We start from the raw sequence: 18,080 nt of genomic DNA, 5'->3' as shown, positions 1-18,080 counted from the left end.
TTACAAAAAAAAAAAAAAAAAACCCCTACGTAATGATATAAACCATTTACCGCCGTTGGTTTTTTTTTTTTGAAAACTTTTTAACATTTTACAAATAAATAAACAAACAAAAAAATGCCACTTGTGATGAATTTAATTTAGAAAAAAAAATGGGGAAAATGAGGAGTAGTAATAAAACAGGCGAGAGAAAGCAGCTTCACTTGAGCGTGGAAAGCGACTGTTTCTTTCTCCATCGTGTGGGAGAGAGAGAGAGAGTGCATCTCTGCAGAGCCGTCTCTTCTTCTCCTTCTCATTAACGCGCCGTCTCTAAAACACAGATCATCATTATCCATTGGTTTCTCCAAAGTAAGCTTTATTCGATTTATCCCCCTTTCACCAAATAACCAATGCTTTTATATGTCTCGATCTTCACTAGCTTCTGTACTAGAAAGTTCTTACACTAAGATTAGATTAGATCAGTCACGAACCAATCAGTTCTTACACTAGATTAGATCAGTTACGAACCAATCTGAACCAATCAAGATCCGATCTAATTACTGCATCGTGATGATTTAGACTTTTTTTTTGGATTTGTCAGGAAACGATGGAATTGGATTCGGACAAGAACCTGTTGAAGACGGGTTTGGTTGTAATAGCGACACTTGTCCTCGCCAAACTCATCTTCTCCCTCTTCACATCCGACGCCAAAAAGAAGCGTCTCCCTCCAACTCTCAAAGCATGGCCACCACTCATCGGAAGCCTCCTCCGCTTCTTGAAAGGCCCCATCGTCATGCTCAGAGACGAGTACCCCAACCTAGGATCCGTCTTCACCGTCAACCTCCTCCACAAAAAGATGACCTTCCTCATCGGCCCGAAGTCTCCGCCCATTTCTTCAAAGCCCCCGAGTCTGATCTCAGCCAGCAGGAAGTCTACCAGTTCAACGTCCCTACTTTTGGCCCTGGAGTTGTCTTCGACGTCGACTACACCGTTCGTCAGGAACAGTTCAGGTTCTTCACCGAGGCTCTAAGGGTTAATAAGTTGAAAGGTTATGTAGAGATGATGGTTACTGAAGCTGAGGTAATGTATATGTTTCTTGTGTGTTTCTTTCTTCTTTCTTTTTAATAAATGATTGTTTTTTTCTTTTGGTTTTAGGATTATTTCTCGAAATGGGGAGAGAGTGGTGAAGTTGATTTAAAGACTGAGCTAGAGCGTCTCATCATCTTGACTGCTAGTAGATGTCTACTAGGCCGTGAAGTTCGTGACCAGCTTTTCGACGATGTGTCTGCTTTGTTCCATGATCTTGACAACGGCATGCTTCCCATCAGCGTTCTCTTCCCATACCTCCCTCTCCCAGCTCACCGCCGTCGCGACCGCGCCAGAGAAAAGCTCTCCGAGATCTTCGCCAAGATCATAGGGTCGAGAAAACGCTCCGGGAAATCGGAGAACGACATGCTGCAGTGTTTCATCGAGTCCAAGTACAAAGACGGGAGGCAGACGACTGAGTCCGAGGTGACGGGTCTGCTCATCGCTGCTCTGTTCGCAGGGCAGCACACGAGCTCCATCACTTCCACGTGGACCGGTGCGTACCTGATGAAGTACGGAGAGTACTTCTCGGAGGCTTTGGATGAGCAGAGGAAGCTGATGGAGAAACACGGAGACAAGATCGATCATGATATCTTGTCTGAGATGGATGTGCTTTACAGATGTATCAAGGAAGCGCTGAGGCTTCACCCTCCGTTGATCATGCTCATGAGAGCTTCTCACAGTGACTTCAGCGTGACGGCACGTGATGGGAAGACCTTTGACATCCCGAAAGGTCATATCGTTGCTACCTCGCCTGCGTTTGCCAACCGCTTGCCGCATATCTTCAAGAACCCTGACAGTTATGACCCGGATAGATTCTCCCCTGGACGAGAAGAGGACAAAGCCGCGGGAGCGTTCTCGTACATTTCGTTCGGTGGAGGAAGGCACGGGTGTCTCGGTGAGCCGTTTGCTTACCTGCAGATCAAAGCCATATGGAGTCATTTGTTGAGGAACTTTGAGCTTGAGTTGGTTTCACCCTTCCCTGAGATCGACTGGAACGCTATGGTTGTTGGCGTTAAAGGCAGTGTGATGGTGCGTTACAAGCGTCGCCAACTGTCTTAAAAAGACAGGTTTATTAAGGTGGTATTTTGCAACTTTGGGTGTTCTGCTTCTCTGGTTTTAGTATTGTTGTTGGTTGGTTCTTCTGCTTCTTTACTTGTTTTTGCTCTTTAATTGACTCTTGATTTCTAGCTTTCTAAAGTTTGCTGTTTCTGAGAATGTTCTAATTCCAATGGAGATTTGATGCGAAACTTGTTTAGTTTATGCTCAATTACTAGTCGCATATTCAAAACCAATTTTACCCTACCAAGGTATTACTATGCTAGTAACGAGAGATGAGCTTACCCTGAAGACCAGATTGTATTTCTTTATTATATGCATACATGTAATGTGCACTCATGGAAAAATATATTGGTGACATTGATCAGATATAGTGACTACTTTGTTCATCAACCAAAGACAGTTTGAACATTCATAACACAAAAAGAGGAAGAAAGTATAATTCTCTGTTTACCATAAGCATTTAGTTCATTTTATTTTATGAAACATCCATAACACAAAAAGAGGAAGAAAGTATAATTCTCTGTTTATCATAAGCATTTAGTTCATTTTAGTTTATGAAACCATATACATATATTCACTTAAGAGTTTTCAATATATTATTTGTATCCAGTTATGTTATGTAACATGTTACATTGGCCCAACTTAGGACCGAAATTTTTTATTAATATTCAGCGTATTTATTAATTTATATAGTTTCTGTGATATCAATAATTTTATATGGATATAGATGCAAAGAGATCAAATGTGGTTCAAAATCATTGTCTTAAATGATACAGATTTTGTTTCTTAATACTGTACAATATGATTCAATGTAAGGATCCAGATGTATCTGTATATTATACACTTCTATATATGTATGTATCCTGAAAATAGTTAACTCCTAATTGTCATTGTATATTTATGAACGCCTTCTTCCCTTGCACAACTGACGAGTCGTCATTCTCTCTTCATCGTCAGAAAAATATACATCTCTTAAGTCGCATATTACAAGTCACCAGAGACAAAAATGGACACTTTTATGCCGTCGTAGTCTCTTTCAACAACCCCAATCAAAAGACTCATCAAAGTCTCGGCGAGGAAGCTTGCGTCAAGGCTTCAAAAGTTTTCTCTTAAAGGCAACGATTCCCCTAGCAGAACATTTTAGCTATCAGGTTCGTAATGATCAGTTGGTTTGGTTCCTGAGATTTCTCTAGGTTGATCTTTTGACCTACCCTTGTCACGTATCATCTATTTAAGTATTTAGGTAATTTGGTTATGATAAATGATATTGTAATGTGTCCGATCGATATTGAGTTCATTTTTAATTATTAACACAACACACATACACACACACTTGAATTTGAACATAGATTATGCATGAAACAAACGGCATTAGTACAATCTACCAGGGTGCAAAGAGATGAAACCACATATAGTACTCTTTTTTACTCACTGGCCTCTATAACATATACATGAGTTATCCAAATTATTTAGTCGTAAGATAATATATCCATTATGCAGATGGAGGGCTTGACTAAGTGGGACTTAGGATCACTCAGAACGTTTTACTCCGTTGAACCTAGTGAGAAGTTTCAAGAAGACGAGTATCTAGACGGTAGCCTAGTTCTTCGTCTTGAAACCGAGTTATGGAAGGCTCAGTCTAGAATCAAAGAGCTTGAGACAGAAAAGTCTGGATCCAAGGGAGATATTAGATGTTTCATCAGAGACCAAAGAAAAAGCCGGGAAGTAAACACTGATCCACTTGATTACTTGAAAAAGAAGTTAAGCAAAGAAAAGGAAGAAAGGAAAAGAGCTAATGCTGAGAATGCTATGTTAGAGAAGAAAATGTGGGATATGGAATCATCAGTGAATCGGTTGAGAAGAGAAAGAGACACACTGGAGAAGGTGTGCGAGGAACTGGTGATGAGGATCGATGAATTGAAGGCAGAAACAAGAAGAAAAAGGAATGAGGCGGAGGAGGAGATGCAGATGTTGGAAATGGCTGAAATGTGGAGGGAGGAAAGTGTTAGGGTTAAGTTGATGGATGCAAAACTTTCCTTGGAAGAAAAGTATGAAGAGATGAATTGGTTTGCTGATGAGTTAGAGAGGTGTTTGGTGATGGCAAGAAAATTAGGACCTGAGGAGATGAAGTTGAAAAGAGTTGATGGTTGATCAAGACGGCAAGATCTTTGGAGATAATATAAACGGCTCTAATCAATTCTTGTATTTACCGGTTAGTAGGATATGTTGTTTGAAGCATCTATGCTTAGGTTTTAATATCTACTTATGCAATGATCATCCTCTAATATCGTTTGATGATTTTTCAAAGTTATTTTCCAACGATGTGTTCATACTACTAATTAGACAACATTATCATTCGCAGTCTAGCGAATAAGTCAAGCTGGTTCTTTAACACAACGTCAAGTTGATAAAGGCTGGAGACAATGTAGTCTAGGTTAACAGAATCGGACTGATAAATTTTGTAACATTTATCAGTCCACACTAACGGGACCAATCCGCACTACATTAATTCATGTTAGATGAACTAAGGGACACATGCGATTTTGATAGTGTGGGGAAACTACGAAGACGGCAATCTGCAACAACTTTTTCATAGTGTGGTATTAATTTGAGCCTCAAGATCAACAACAAAGAAACAAGTGTAACCAATCATCATGCTAAAGTGCTCCCACGATTCAGGGACATGGTTACATTTATAATCTTATCTTATATCTTTAATCATTGCATCTTGGAAGTTTAGAGAGAACTACTGCAAAATAAACTACACACTGTGAGAAAACTTGTTATTGTAAGTTAAGTCTGTTGGACATGGAAATTATCAATGTCAACCTATTGTTATTGTCATGTGTTTATAAAATGTTGAACTTTCCATGGAAGATTTTTGTTTTTTCTGTTCTTTTGTCACTTGTTTTGTTTGTTTCTTTCTGAAATGTATTTTACAAAAACATAAAAACCTTATTGTCTGTTTTTATTTTATTTCTAATGATCCACTGAATCTAGAGATCCAATCTTTTTCCGGCGTTACGATTGCACATGGCCAAATCATGTTATTCTCTTTATACTTTCCAACTCCAAGAAATTCGATTTCCAAATTGAATAATTGAATAATACTATATTAAAAGTTAAAACCTTGAAGATGATGCTAAGCTCGTCAGCTTCTGCAAGGGTTTTTACTTTTATAAATTAGATTTATAATCTTTCCACACTTCAACGATTTTAACTTAAACTGGATATTTCACATGAGAATTATCATTATCGTAACAATTGATTTGGAGGAGATAGAAAACGTTCAAATGTCTTGTGCAAGAAAATCTTAAGGATTCAATTGTCTGGTGCATTTTACACAGAATAAAATACGTAAATAGTAACGATTGGCTAATGTGTGTCATATCATTCATAATATAAAATGATAAATAGCTTAATTATACAATTGATCTATACTATATGTTATTTTAAAAATACAGTAAGTTACATATTCCGTAGAGGTAGTAGGGGTCTATTGTGGGGTTAGTGAGTGAAAACAACATAATGACTTCTTCGTCTTGTAAAAAGACAACTACCTGACTTATATCAATTATTGGACAAAGAAATTTGTCAAATTAAAAAAAAAAAATGCCTACATTGATTTAGACGTGTTATATAGAAATATATATATATATATATATATATATATATATTGTAAATATTTTTGGTTGTTAATATTTACTGTATCTTTTTTAATTATTTTATCTGTTTCTTTCACCACTTTTGTTATATCTGATTGTATGTTTTATTTTTATTTGTTCCTTTATTTCCTAAGCATTATTGAGTGGAATACCACTCATGGTCATCTACAATTACCATTTTTTTACCATATTACCATATTATACGTAGATGACATATAAAGAAAAACAATTACAATCATAATGAATTATGTTTCCCATAATTCAACACCATATACGTGATGGATTTACAAACATAATGAATTATGTTTCCCTTTTTTTGCTAAACCTGTCAAATTGTAAGATAATCTAACTAAACATGAAAAAAACATGGATAAGTTATAATTTTGAGCTGATCTTTTTTGTCATTTTATTTATTTTATCCATAATTGAAAAAAGTATTTGTTCACGAAATATAACATGGAGGTTTTTTTTTTGACAAATATAACATGGAGGTTTCTAATTGACTTTGTCGTTCTGGCTAACTGACAAATTCATGAAGAATATTAGTGGGATTAATATATGTCTAAAAACATGTTAGAATAGGATATTCTCTTTTGTAAGCATACATAAACCGGATATTCAAAAATAAACCCTATTTAATATTGTGTATGTGTGCTAACGTCTAAACCATGTCACAGATTAAAAATAGAGTGATTTGGAAACATTTCATTTTTAAGATGAATTTTTCCGACTATAAACAAATACCCTAATTTGCTTATAAATATGGGTACAAAAGAGGGAAAAATCTGTAAAACAAATAACAAATCAAAATGACTACGAGAAAGAAAAACAAAACAAATCTGTTAAAATAATCGTAGCTTCTGTGTTTACGAAATGTGTATGATGCTATGTCTCTCCTTCTCAGCCGTTCAATGTGGACGCACTGGGGCCCTTCCCTCTCTTTGTACTATGTTCGTCACAAGTGGAGAGCTGCTTTTTAGTATTTATTTAAAAGTTAAAATTAATCTAAGCCTTTGATTAACAATCAATGATTATCAATTCTTTAGTTTTTGTTTCAAAAAATTTAAACAATGGTCATAGTTTTGAAGTATATACTTGAGCTACTCGACGTTCCACTTTTATTTAAATATTGAGTTCCCAATCAAAACGTACAGATGTGTTATGTGTATGATTTGATTCCTTTTGTAACTTGGTCAAAGTTAATCTCCTTTACAAACCAATGAATTAAAACTATAGTCAGTAATCGTCTCTAACCGCGGCTCGTTTTCCGTAAGACCGTAACCATAGAAAAATCATAATATCACCAACTATATTTTGATTATCATTTGGAGCCATAATAGTTAACCGTAGCAATGGTTTTTGACGGAAAAAAAAAAACTTAACTGTAGCTGATGTCGATCCCTGCATTTCATATGGCGCAATGCAGTTAAACTATTGATCCATTAGATTAAAAAGGAAAAATATGATGGAAAAAAATTAGTAGTTAAGAGGATCAATAATTATTTTGTGATTAAATTATTTTAAAAACACGTTTTGTTTCAAACTTTAAACTTAAATATAGGGTTGGACAAGTACAGTCAAGCTCAGTTCAGTTTCAACATGGTTCAAGTTGTTGAAAGATAGGTTGTATCCAACAACTACGTACTGTAAGTCCGAACTAATTTTTGTTCACTCAATCTGGTTCAAGGTGATAAATATTCACACCAAACTGAAACTAAAGTTATAACTCTAGATTAATCTTCAAAAAAATGCAGGTTTATATTTCAGTTCAACTCGAATATATATGATTTACTAGTTTGGAAATATCAAAGAGTGCGATCAATCTAGGCAAGATTATAATACCCGGTGGTAATGGAACCTCAGCTGAGGTGCCCGCCATCCAGCTTCGAAACCCGGCCACAGCGATTTAACATCCTTACTGCTGGGGCGCTGGACCCCTTCGGGGGATATTTGGGAAAGTGGCTGCCCAGACACCAGAGATATCAAAAAAAAAGATTATAATACCACAAGCCACGTGCCTTGAAAACGAAGATAATAGACACTTGGAACATAATGAAGAACACGAAAAGACTGGCATTTTGAAGACTATATATTTGAAACTACAAACTAATACGAACGTAGTAACTAAACCTCGGTGTAGACTAAAAAAGACACTATGAGATTTACACATTTAAAATGTAGAGTTGATCATAGTGTCGATGCATATGATTTGAGTCATGCACTTGCACAAAACAACAATTTGGCTAACTTTTGATTTTGATAAAAATATTATGAACAATTTTACCAAAAAAAATATTATGAACAAACAAAAAAAAAGCTTCTCGTGAACAATCTTTTCATACCAAAACGAGTGATCTAAAAATTTGCAACTTTTCCCTCAATTTGGCAAGTTGATAATAAGTGTTTTCCTAGACTTTCTTGGGTGACTCTCGACTAAATTCCACGCGCCTCAAGGCAGCGCGTAACGTGGCATTCTCATCTTATTACAGCGTATCCAAATTGTTTATCTGTTAACTTTTTTTTTTTTTTTCAACGTTTATCTGTTAACTGTTACGTGTGGGAAATGGAGGGCCTTTTATCCACATTAATGATTACTCGGACAAGAAACTATTCCAATTTATTTTTCCTTTTTCTATTAATGTTATCAAATTTTCCCTTTAACTCCTCATTTTTTCCGTGTTTCTTACAAAGATCCCCTTATTACTAAAATACCACCAGATTTGAGATCACATATATTCTTGTTTGATTTGATGAAAGACAAAACAGATGGTCTAAATTAAAAATTCGCTGCGCTTATTAGATGGCAGAATATTAAACACATTCACGAAATTATTACGTACTACTTTTCGTGCAAACTTTTTCCACCCAAAAGTTGGTTTTTATTAAATATCCAACGGTGGAAACAAACTCCCTACAGAAGGACCACTCATTTTTAAGAAACTCAAATTAAAATTACGAGTGCAGCCTGCGAAAAGATATATTCATAGGTGTTTTTGTGAGAAATTTATAATAATAGGGGTATGTTTGATATTAAGATTTCTTTAACTCTCATCTCACATTCTTTTGTACTCTTGTGATCAGAAAAATGCTATATATACTCGTTCATCTCGCTCAGTTTAAAACTTATAGCAAAATCTCTAATTACATTGAATGTTTTAAGAAAATAATTTAAAAATAATTAACATAACAAATATCACTGATTGTGAGTAGCTTTTGATGGCAAGAGTTCGAAAGCTGACGATAAGCCAGAGCGAGAGGTACCTTGGGAGCAGCTACAGTAGTTTCGGGGACAGTAACGGTAACGGAAACAGAAACTCCGTCACAGACGAATCAGAGCTCACGGAAGAGGACGTCTGGTCACACGCCGTTGATCACAGCCCCGAAGATATGCCGGAACCGTTCGGCGCGTGGAGTTCACGCGACGCGGTGATGAGGAACGGGCGCGTGTGTGGAGGCCTATCCCTGGCCTTCGAGGACATGTCATCGTCTCCGACGATCGTGCATCAGATACGCGGCGGAGGAGAAATTGGCGGTGGAGAAGGGGGAGGAGGAGGAGGAGGAGGACAAGCACAGCGGCAGCTAGCGTCGTCAGCGCCGGTGAACGTGCCGGACTGGAGTAAAATATACCGGGTCAACTCGGTTGAGTCGATACACGAGTCGGAGGAAGAGGAGGATGAAGAGTCCGGGATGATGCCGCCGCACGAGTACCTAGCTAAGAGTCAAAAGCGGCGGAGCAGGAAATCCGGCGGCGGCGCGTCGGTGTTCGAAGGAGTTGGAAAGACTCTCAAAGGACGAGAACTGAGGCGCGTTCGAGACGCGATTTGGAGCCAAACAGGGTTCTACGGCTAATTAAGTAGCAATATATAATTTAAGAAAAAAAACATTTAAAATTTTCAGCTGAAAAGGTTTGGAACAAAAAAAGGTTGCTTATTATTGTGTAGAAATTAGTTTTGAAACTTTTCTTGAATCCCAAGCGTGAGATGTATAAGACTTATTTGGCTTCCCGCCATGCATAATGTTTTTCTTTCTAATTTTCTTAATTAATTGTTTGATAATCCTCGAGAGCCTGATGTGTGTAATATTGTCTTCATGCAATTTCAATATCACTAAAAGTTACCAAAGAACTCTTGATCCAAGGCAGACGATAGGTTTACAAAGGTCGAGTGATAATTTCCTGAGAGAGACTTGATTGACTTCTTTCTTTCGAGCTCGAATCTATGATTGTAACAGAATGGTTTCAATTTTTTTTAATGAATATTACATAAATTAGTTCTGGACCAAGAAATATCATCATGACATGAACCTCAGAAACTTCTAATTAGCAAAAAAAAAAAATATTCAGAACTGCAAATTAGTTATACAATTTCATACCTCGTAGTATTCATTTTTAGCTAAATATGATGAATAACATATTACTAATAATGATAATCCCAATTCATATGTCATGTTCTACGTAACAATGATATTAATGATTGAGCTGAGCACTGATATTGTTTATGATAGTAAAAGATTAGTTTATCAAATAGTATTAGGTCTAGTGATTAATTAAGTGATAACTTGACATGATACGAAAGGCAAGTTTGTATATAATTAATGAGAACAGATGTGTCCTCGCAACATTATTGTGTCCACAGGTAAACTGTCCAAAGAATCCACTTCAAAGTGGGCACTCACGAGTAGGAAAAGACACTATTTCCAATTAAATTTTCCCAACAAAAATCATGATGATTGATCAAATGGCATCTTGTTATAAATAAATATATACTAATAGACACGTCACCGGAGGTTAATAACATAGAAAAGAGACTAAAGAGATAACTACTACTGTAAAACTATGGATGCATGGAAGAAAAATACCTAAATGGATTGATTTAGTGGCCGATGAAACATCACATATGGTAACCAGTCGCTGCTATATGATTTATGTTTTAATCTATATAACAATATCAAACACACACGTCTGATATGTACAATATATGTTTATGGTTTATGCACGTACTCATGTATGTTATATAGACATGATGGGATATGGAAGGAGTAGGGTATGGATTGGGGTCAAAAGAAAGTGACACAAGTTAGAGAGTCTTGTGATAAAGCATAGGAGAAGGGAAGTTTGTCAAAAAAAAAATTGTTTTCGATCCCTTTGTCAGTTATAATGCCTTTGCCTTTTTCAAGAAAGGACCTTTGAGAGTGAATATGATCGACAAGTCTATATTGTATCATGCATTTCATATGTGTGGGCTCAACACATCTCTTTCCACTCTTATCTTGCTCAAACCCTCTGTTCACCGTTCATCACTCTCTCAATAATTTGATTCCTTTATTCTTTGAAGTAATACATACAAATCCAACAACATTGATTATATTATAGAAAACTTCACGTATGCTGTAAGTTCTAGATGACAATATTTCGTAGACAAAGTCATATCATCTGATTGTCTTCATATGATTTTTTTTTTTTTTTGCAATAGATGATAAATGAAATCATGTTCTAGTATCCAATTTATGCTAGTTGTGGTTAGTATTGTTCATGAAATACGTATTTGATCAATGAGCTCGTGTTAAATCTGAAAATTTTAGAAGTCGACAATAACATGTTTTGAGATTACACTGAACTTTGATGCCAAATATCCGATTTTTTAAATAACAGGTTCGAAAGAAACCTTGAAAAATTCTACTCGACATAACTCTTTGAAACTTTGGACATAGGAGGAAAGGTGAAGCAACAAGTGTGTAGAGGTGAGTGGGAAAAGTTAATAACACTGATATCATGGGGGCCCAAAATAAATTAATACTATTATACTTAACATGGGGGCCCAAATTGGACTTAGACCCAACTTCTCAAAGCTATGTTTTTTTTTTCTTGAACAACTCTCAAGCTATGCTATAAACAACACAATGAAGAGTGTAATCTTCGAATGTATTCTATAAACTATACGTCTACGAGTTCGATCATGAAACCTAACTTTTTACCTTTTAGTTCTGCTTCACACGGTTCAATTCATAAGTAGCAACCTTCAATGATTTTTGACATTATAAGATGAGACAAAATTTGTTTAGCCATGTTATAAAAAAAAATTGGTACACGCAGTTGGAACCTTCTTTTTTTAATACACGCAATAGGAATTTGTAAAAAAATGCTAACTCATTTATACATATATATTTCCTAAACTATTACAATTTCACATACCGAATGAACTACTTATTCTAGTTGTTAGTATATAACTATTGCAAAAAATTCAGTAAAAAAAAAACTATTGCAAAAAAAAAGTAGAACTTATTTATATAATATAACTAATCTGATATATTAAAAAAAAAATTAATGATCACCATTAGTCCATTACCAATTTCGGTTATTCCTAACCGGTCTGGTATATATAACCACCGTTTTTTTCGTAAAGTCCTGACCTTTCTCTTTTCCACAGAGACCTCACTCACACCGGCGCCGACGCCGCCGTGCCTCGTTATCCGACCCTCTCTCTCTCTACTGTATGTTCGCTCAACTTCTCTTCAGAAGAACGAGATTCCCAGCACGCTCTTTCCACGTGGCCAAGAAGTTCTCAAACCCTCACCCAGAAGAAGACATTCTCTTCACCGCTCTCTGTTCGAACCTAAGGCAAAGAAGATGGAACGCTCTCCACAAACTCTCCCCATCTCTCACGAACCCGCTCGTGAGCAGAGTCCTCCTCCAGTTCCGAACCTCCCCGAAGCTAGCTCTGGAGTTCCACAACTGGGTGGTGGTCCTGGGGAATAACAACAACAACAACAACAACACCTCCGAAGCGTCTTTCGTGATGGTTCATCTCCTGGTCGAGTCCAGAAGGTACGACGATGCGTTGTCGATAATGGTGAGTCTCATGTCTGTGGAAGGAAGGTTAAAGTTGAGTCCTTTAGATGTTTTGTCTGGTTTGGTTCGGAGTTACGAAGCTTGCGGTTCGAGTCCCGACGTGTTTGACTCGTTGGTCAGAGCTTGTACGCAGAGCGGTGACGCTGAAGGAGCTCGCGAAGTGATTGAGCGGGCGAGAGCAGAGGGGTTTAAGGTCTCTGTCCACGCGTTGAACAACTTCATGGGGTGTTTGCTGAGTCTGAACGAGATTGATCGGTTCTGGGAGGTATACAAGGAGATGGATGGGTTGGGATACGTTGAGAATGTCAACACTTTTAATCTGGTTATATACTCGTTTTGTAAGGAGAGTCGCTTGCTCGAAGCGTTGTCGGTGTTTTACAGGATGTTGAAACGTGGGGTTTGGCCTAACGTTGTTAGCTTTAACATGATGATCGATGGGGCTTGTAAGGTGGGAGATATGGGGTTGGCGTTGGAGGTTTTAGGGAAGATGAGAGTGATGTCTGGTGGGGGCTTTGTGTCGCCTAACGCTGTGACGTATAACTCTGTTGTCAACGGGTTTTGCAAGGCCGGGAGGTTGGATTTGGCGGAAGGGATACGCGGTGAGATGGTTAAGTCGGGTGTTGGTTGCGATGAGAGAACGTACGGAGCTTTGGTTGATGCGTATGGGAGAGGTGGAAGATCGGATGAGGCTTTGAGGTTGTGTGATGAGATGACGAGTGAAGGACTTGTTGTGGCGAATAATGTTGTGTGTAACTCTGTTGTTTACTGGCTGTTTATGGAAGGTGACGTGGAAGGAGCTGTGTCGGTGTTGAGTGATATGATCAGTAAAGAGATGGAGATTGACAGGTTTACTCACGCTATTGTTGTAAGAGGTTTACTCAGAAACGGATATGTAGAGGAAGCTGTTAAGTTCCAGAGAGGAGGGATTAAACTTGCGGAAGATGTGGTTTGTTACAACACGCTCATGCACCATTTCGTAACGGAGAAGAAGATGGCTTGTGGTGAGCAGATTCTAGGGAGGATGCTGGTTCGTGGTTTGAGTGTTGATGCGATTACCTTTGGTACTTTGATCGATGGATACTTAAAGGAAGGGGAGGTGGAGAAAGCTATGGATGTATACGATGGTATGGTCAAGATGAAGAAGATGCCGAATCTCGTGATATACAATTCGATTGTGAACGGATTAAGCAAGCGAGGAATGAGCGGCGCGGCTGAAGGAGTGGTGAGCGCTATGGAAAGGAAGGACGCTGTGACTTACAACACGCTGCTGAACGAGTCTCTCAGAGTTGGGGATGTGGAAGAAGCTGTGAGGGTCTTATCTGAAATGGAGAAGAAAGCTAAGGAGGGTGAGAAACTGGTCATAAGCGTGGTGACATACAACATCTTGATCAATCATTTGTGCAAGTTTGGTTGCTACGAGAAAGCTAAGGAGGTTTTGAAGATGATGGTTGAGAGAGGTGTTGTTCCTGATTCCATAACGTATGGAACTCTGATTACATCGTTTAGTAAAAATAATCGCGGTCGAGATGAGGTTGTTGAGGTACATGATTACATGGTTCTTAATGGAGTTAGACCTCATGAACAGATTTACAAATCTATTGTTAGTCCTCTTCTAAAAGTGCCATCATAGTTTAAAGCCACAGAATGGTTTCGTCAGAAGGTTGTCTGACACGTGGCGATTATGCAACGGCCAAGCTATATCTTTGTCACGAGCTATACAGAAGGAAGAAGAAGAAAATCACATTTCACTAAACGACGGTTACGTTGTTGGAATTTTCTCTATAAGTTAAAAGTGATGGCTGCGACTAATATTGTAAAGAAATAATTACATTGTAAATCTTCCATTGTCGTTATATCTCTAGCATGATATGTTTAAAACGTTTTTTATTTTCATTTTTCATGATAAAATAATAGTACTAACCAACACATGGCTTTATCTCTCTCTCTCTTTCTTAATAAATAATAATTTTTTTGTGGAATAACATTGAGTTTCAGAGATTTGAGGAATGGCGTGGTGAGGTAGTGGAGTGGATGCTTCAACAACAAACATTCTTAATCTCTTCTTCTTAGCATAAATTTCCTACCTGAACAAGTGCACAGACACTTTGCCTTCTTCTTCTTCTTGTGTTTGTTTGGACAGCCATGGAAATGTGTTGGCAGATACAGAGACCAGCGAGTCTCAGACCGGTGTTACATCAAAAGGCTCGGCTCAAGATCAATACTTGTATTTTTTTTCTCCATCCTCCTCGCCCCAAATCTTGCTCCTTTTTCAGTGTAAGTCACTCTTGACTTTCTTTCCCTTTCCTTGATACTCACTCTTATATGTATCTTTGGCTAGTTCGATGCTCTTTGGATTCTACTTTTTCTTTTTTTTTTCTTGGGAATTGAAGTGCACAGTGTTCTACCTTATTTTTAAAAATGAGATCGCCTTTTCCATTTAAGAGATCTTTAGTTGGAACTGAAATTTGACAGAATGTAGTGTTTTTTTATTCAACTTCGGTCCTAGTTTGGAGAAATGCAGAGATGACCATCTTTTAATTTAGACTATAATCAGTTTTCAGGTGTCCTTTTTATCTAATGTTCTGGCTTAGAGATTGTGAACAGGTGATTGAACAGCTGTATAATCGATTTCTAACCATCTGACATGTTTGGTTCCCAGCTTGCTTCGTTGGAAAGTCGTCAATACAACTCAAATGGGTTTCTGCATCAGATCACTGCAAGTGCTGCAGGTTAATAATAATCAAGATTCGGTTTCACATGGTTTATCCACATTGTTTTATTACTGATTCAGTTTTTTTTTCTTGCTTTATTTAACCAAGATTTTTCAAGGAAGAAGCAAGGGAGAACGGCAGCTTCAGGGCCCAAAAGCTCAGCTCCAACAGGCTCTGGGCGACGAACTCCAAAGAAGAAGAAGGGTGAAAAAGATAGCAGCAATGCAACTTCTACAGTAACAAATGAGTTTTTAAGGGTCAGTAAGCTGCCAGAAGCAAAAACGGATGTGGAGAAACAAAGCTCTGCTGTTTTTGTTGAGAGGAATGTGTTAGATGACGCTTTGTTACAAGAAAAGTTAAAATCTGAAAAAGAGAATCTTCGTAGGAAGGAAATAGAAGCGCTTGCGGATGAAACATTGGCTAGAGGTGATAGAATGTTTGTATATCCTCTTGCTGCAAAACCTGGTGACGACATAGAAGTGTTTCTCAACAAGAGTGTATCAACTCTGAACAAAGAACCTGATGCTTTGATCATGGGGGCGTTTAACGACTGGAGATGGAAATCATTCACAAGGAGATTGGAAAAGACATGGATCCATGGAGGAGATTGGTTGTCATGTCTCCTTCATATCCCTAAAGAAGCATATAAGATTGATTTCGTGTTTTTCAATGGGCAGAGCGTTTATGACAACAACGACTCGAAAGATTTCTGTATAGATGTAAAAGGTGGTGAGATGGATAAAGTTGAGTTTGAGAATTTTATTCTAGAAGAGAAGTGGAGAGAGCAAGAGAAGCTAGCTAAAGAAGAAGCTGAGAGGGGAAGGAAAGAGGAAGAGAAGAGAAGAATCGAAGCTCGAAAAGCTGCCGTTGAAGCTGATAGAGCACAAGCAAAGGTGGAGACTCGGAAGAGACGTGAAATGCTTCAACAGGGTCTTGAGAAAGCTGTTGTCTCGTCTAAGAATGTATGGTACACTGAGCCGAGCAGTTTCAAAGGTGAAGATAAAGTGAAGCTGTATTATAACAAAAGCTCTGGTCCTCTAGCTAATGCTAAAGAGATATGGATACATGGAGGGTTTAATAATTGGGTTGATGGTTTATCTATCGTTGAAAAGCTTGTTGATGCTGCTGAGCTTAAGGCTGATTCAAAGAGCGGAGACTGGTGGTTCGCTGAAGGTATATATATGAAGAACAAACATGCATATCTTGGTTTGTTGTATTAAACTTTGTAATTTGATATGCAGTCATGGTGCCAGTCCGTGCTCTAGTCATTGACTGGGTCTTTGCTGATGGACCGCCTGAAGGAGCGTTTCTGTATGACAATAATAGTCGCCAAGATTTCCACGCGCCTGTTCACCTAACAACTCCAGAAGAAGTTTACTGGTCAGAGGAAGAAGATCTAATGTTTAGGAAACTTCAGGAGGAGAGGAGGTTAAAAGAGGAAGCAATGCGTGTCAAGGTTAGTGCTCTCAATACATCTTAACAGTAAGACTCTTCTGGCTTTATCCTCTTTGCCATACAACTAACTAAATTACATGGCAGATGGAGAAGACAGCTCGTTTGAAAACTGAAACTAAGGAAAGAACGCTCAGAAAGTTTCTGCTTTCTGAGAAAGACGTGGTTTACACGGAGCCTTTAGAGATTCAAGCAGGAAGGCCCGTGACAGTTTTCTACAATCCTTCGAATACGGTTTTGAACAGAAAGCCTGAGGTTTGGTTTAGATGCTCTTTTAACCGTTGGACTCATCGCTTGGGTCCTTTGCCACCTCAGAAAATGGAAGCAGCAGATGATGATGGAAGCTCACACTTGAAGACTTCTGGTAAAGATCTCAGTGTTGTCAATAAACTATGATATAATTTGACTAATGTATATTTCTTTTTTTTTTCAGCTAAGGTCCCTTTGGATGCTTACATGATGGACTTTGTTTTCTCCGAGAAAGAAGATGGTGGGATTTTTGATAACAGAGATGGCTTGGATTACCACTTACCGGTCGTGGGAGGTATCACCAAGGAACCACCATTGCACATTGTTCATATTGCTGTTGAAATGGCACCCATTGCAAAAGTTGGAGGCTTAGGTGATGTTGTCACTAGTCTATCTCGTGCTGTTCAAGAACTAAACCATAATGTGGATATCATCTTTCCAAAGTATGATTGCATAAAGTACAACTTTGTAAGATACTTACCACTTTCACTTCCCTTTTGTAGCTGTGCATCTCTCTTTGTACTTAGATTTTGTGGAAAAAAAATAGGTGAAGGAGTTGCAATTCAATAGAAGCTATCACTGGGGAGGTACAGAAATAAAAGTCTGGCATGGGAAGGTGGAAGGCGTTTCTGTTTACTTCTTAGATCCGCAAAATGGGTTCGTTAGCTTCTTTTTCTTCTCTTTTTGCATAGTTTCTTTTAAAAGTCTTTCTACACAATCCATTCATGAAGAAGCTGTTGCAGATTGTTTCAGCGAGGATGTGTTTACGGTTGCGCAGATGATGCAGGGAGATTTGGTTTCTTCTGTCACGCTGCTCTTGAGTTCCTTCTACAAGGAGGTTTTCATCCAGTACGTCTATCTATCATAGTCTTATTAATACTCTGTTTCTACAAGGAGGTTTATGTACTGTCCTTTAATTTAAGTTATGAGTTTTATTCTTCTTCTTTCTTTTTCTATCGTAGAACAAATAGCAATTTAAATTTTCATTCCTTTAAAGATTTAAAGGATTTACATACATTTTCTAACAGATTT

At 37.8% G+C, this 18,080-nt stretch overlaps 5 protein-coding genes across 5 annotated transcripts in view; all 5 read left to right on the top strand.

Annotated features, from left to right (window-relative positions):
* The first annotated feature begins 179 nt into the window (after positions 1 to 179).
* LOC108809904 (sterol 14-demethylase) lies at positions 180 to 2,312 on the top strand. Its single transcript, XM_018582043.2, is given in 4 exon segments — positions 180 to 345; positions 578 to 851; positions 854 to 1,056; positions 1,132 to 2,312. Coding segments are annotated over 3 exon segments (1,464 nt in total). The 5' UTR covers positions 180 to 345; positions 578 to 583; the 3' UTR covers positions 2,125 to 2,312.
* A 1,312-nt stretch (positions 2,313 to 3,624) lies between these two features.
* LOC108859816 (uncharacterized) lies at positions 3,625 to 4,388 on the top strand. Its single transcript, XM_018633731.2, has one exon. It carries the CDS (start codon positions 3,625 to 3,627, stop codon positions 4,273 to 4,275), a length of 651 nt encoding a protein of 216 aa, XP_018489233.1. The 3' UTR covers positions 4,276 to 4,388.
* Positions 4,389 to 8,899: 4,511 nt separating this feature from the next.
* On the top strand, positions 8,900 to 9,853 carry LOC108828823 (protein S40-5). The gene has a single exon (XM_018602540.2). It carries the CDS (start codon positions 9,006 to 9,008, stop codon positions 9,636 to 9,638), a length of 633 nt encoding a protein of 210 aa, XP_018458042.1. The 5' UTR covers positions 8,900 to 9,005; the 3' UTR covers positions 9,639 to 9,853.
* Positions 9,854 to 12,171: 2,318 nt separating this feature from the next.
* On the top strand, positions 12,172 to 14,529 carry LOC108815146 (pentatricopeptide repeat-containing protein At1g11710, mitochondrial). The gene has a single exon (XM_018587825.2). It carries the CDS (start codon positions 12,281 to 12,283, stop codon positions 14,264 to 14,266), a length of 1,986 nt encoding a protein of 661 aa, XP_018443327.1. The 5' UTR covers positions 12,172 to 12,280; the 3' UTR covers positions 14,267 to 14,529.
* Positions 14,530 to 14,623: 94 nt separating this feature from the next.
* The window catches only part of LOC108843410 (starch synthase 3, chloroplastic/amyloplastic), a 5,882-nt gene continuing 2,425 nt past the window's right edge, over positions 14,624 to 18,080 (top strand). Inside the window, 8 exon segments of the mRNA XM_057006376.1 lie at positions 14,624 to 14,910; positions 15,296 to 15,365; positions 15,456 to 16,520; positions 16,589 to 16,803; positions 16,887 to 17,163; positions 17,233 to 17,516; positions 17,596 to 17,705; positions 17,792 to 17,897. Coding sequence (XP_056862356.1) covers positions 14,779 to 14,910; positions 15,296 to 15,365; positions 15,456 to 16,520; positions 16,589 to 16,803; positions 16,887 to 17,163; positions 17,233 to 17,516; positions 17,596 to 17,705; positions 17,792 to 17,897 — 2,259 coding nt within the window. The 5' untranslated portion in view covers positions 14,624 to 14,778.

This window comes from Raphanus sativus, chromosome 1 (assembly GCF_000801105.2).
Source record: "Raphanus sativus cultivar WK10039 chromosome 1, ASM80110v3, whole genome shotgun sequence".
NCBI lineage: Eukaryota > Viridiplantae > Streptophyta > Magnoliopsida > Brassicales > Brassicaceae > Raphanus > Raphanus sativus.
This window is presented reverse-complemented; position numbering and strand designations above follow the sequence as displayed.

Coding starts and splice junctions, on each gene's coding strand:
- LOC108859816 (XM_018633731.2), top strand. CDS start 3,625: ATGGAGGGCTTGACTAAGTGGGACTTAGGATCACTCAGAACGTTTTAC.
- LOC108828823 (XM_018602540.2), top strand. CDS start 9,006: ATGGCAAGAGTTCGAAAGCTGACGATAAGCCAGAGCGAGAGGTACCTT.
- LOC108815146 (XM_018587825.2), top strand. CDS start 12,281: ATGTTCGCTCAACTTCTCTTCAGAAGAACGAGATTCCCAGCACGCTCT.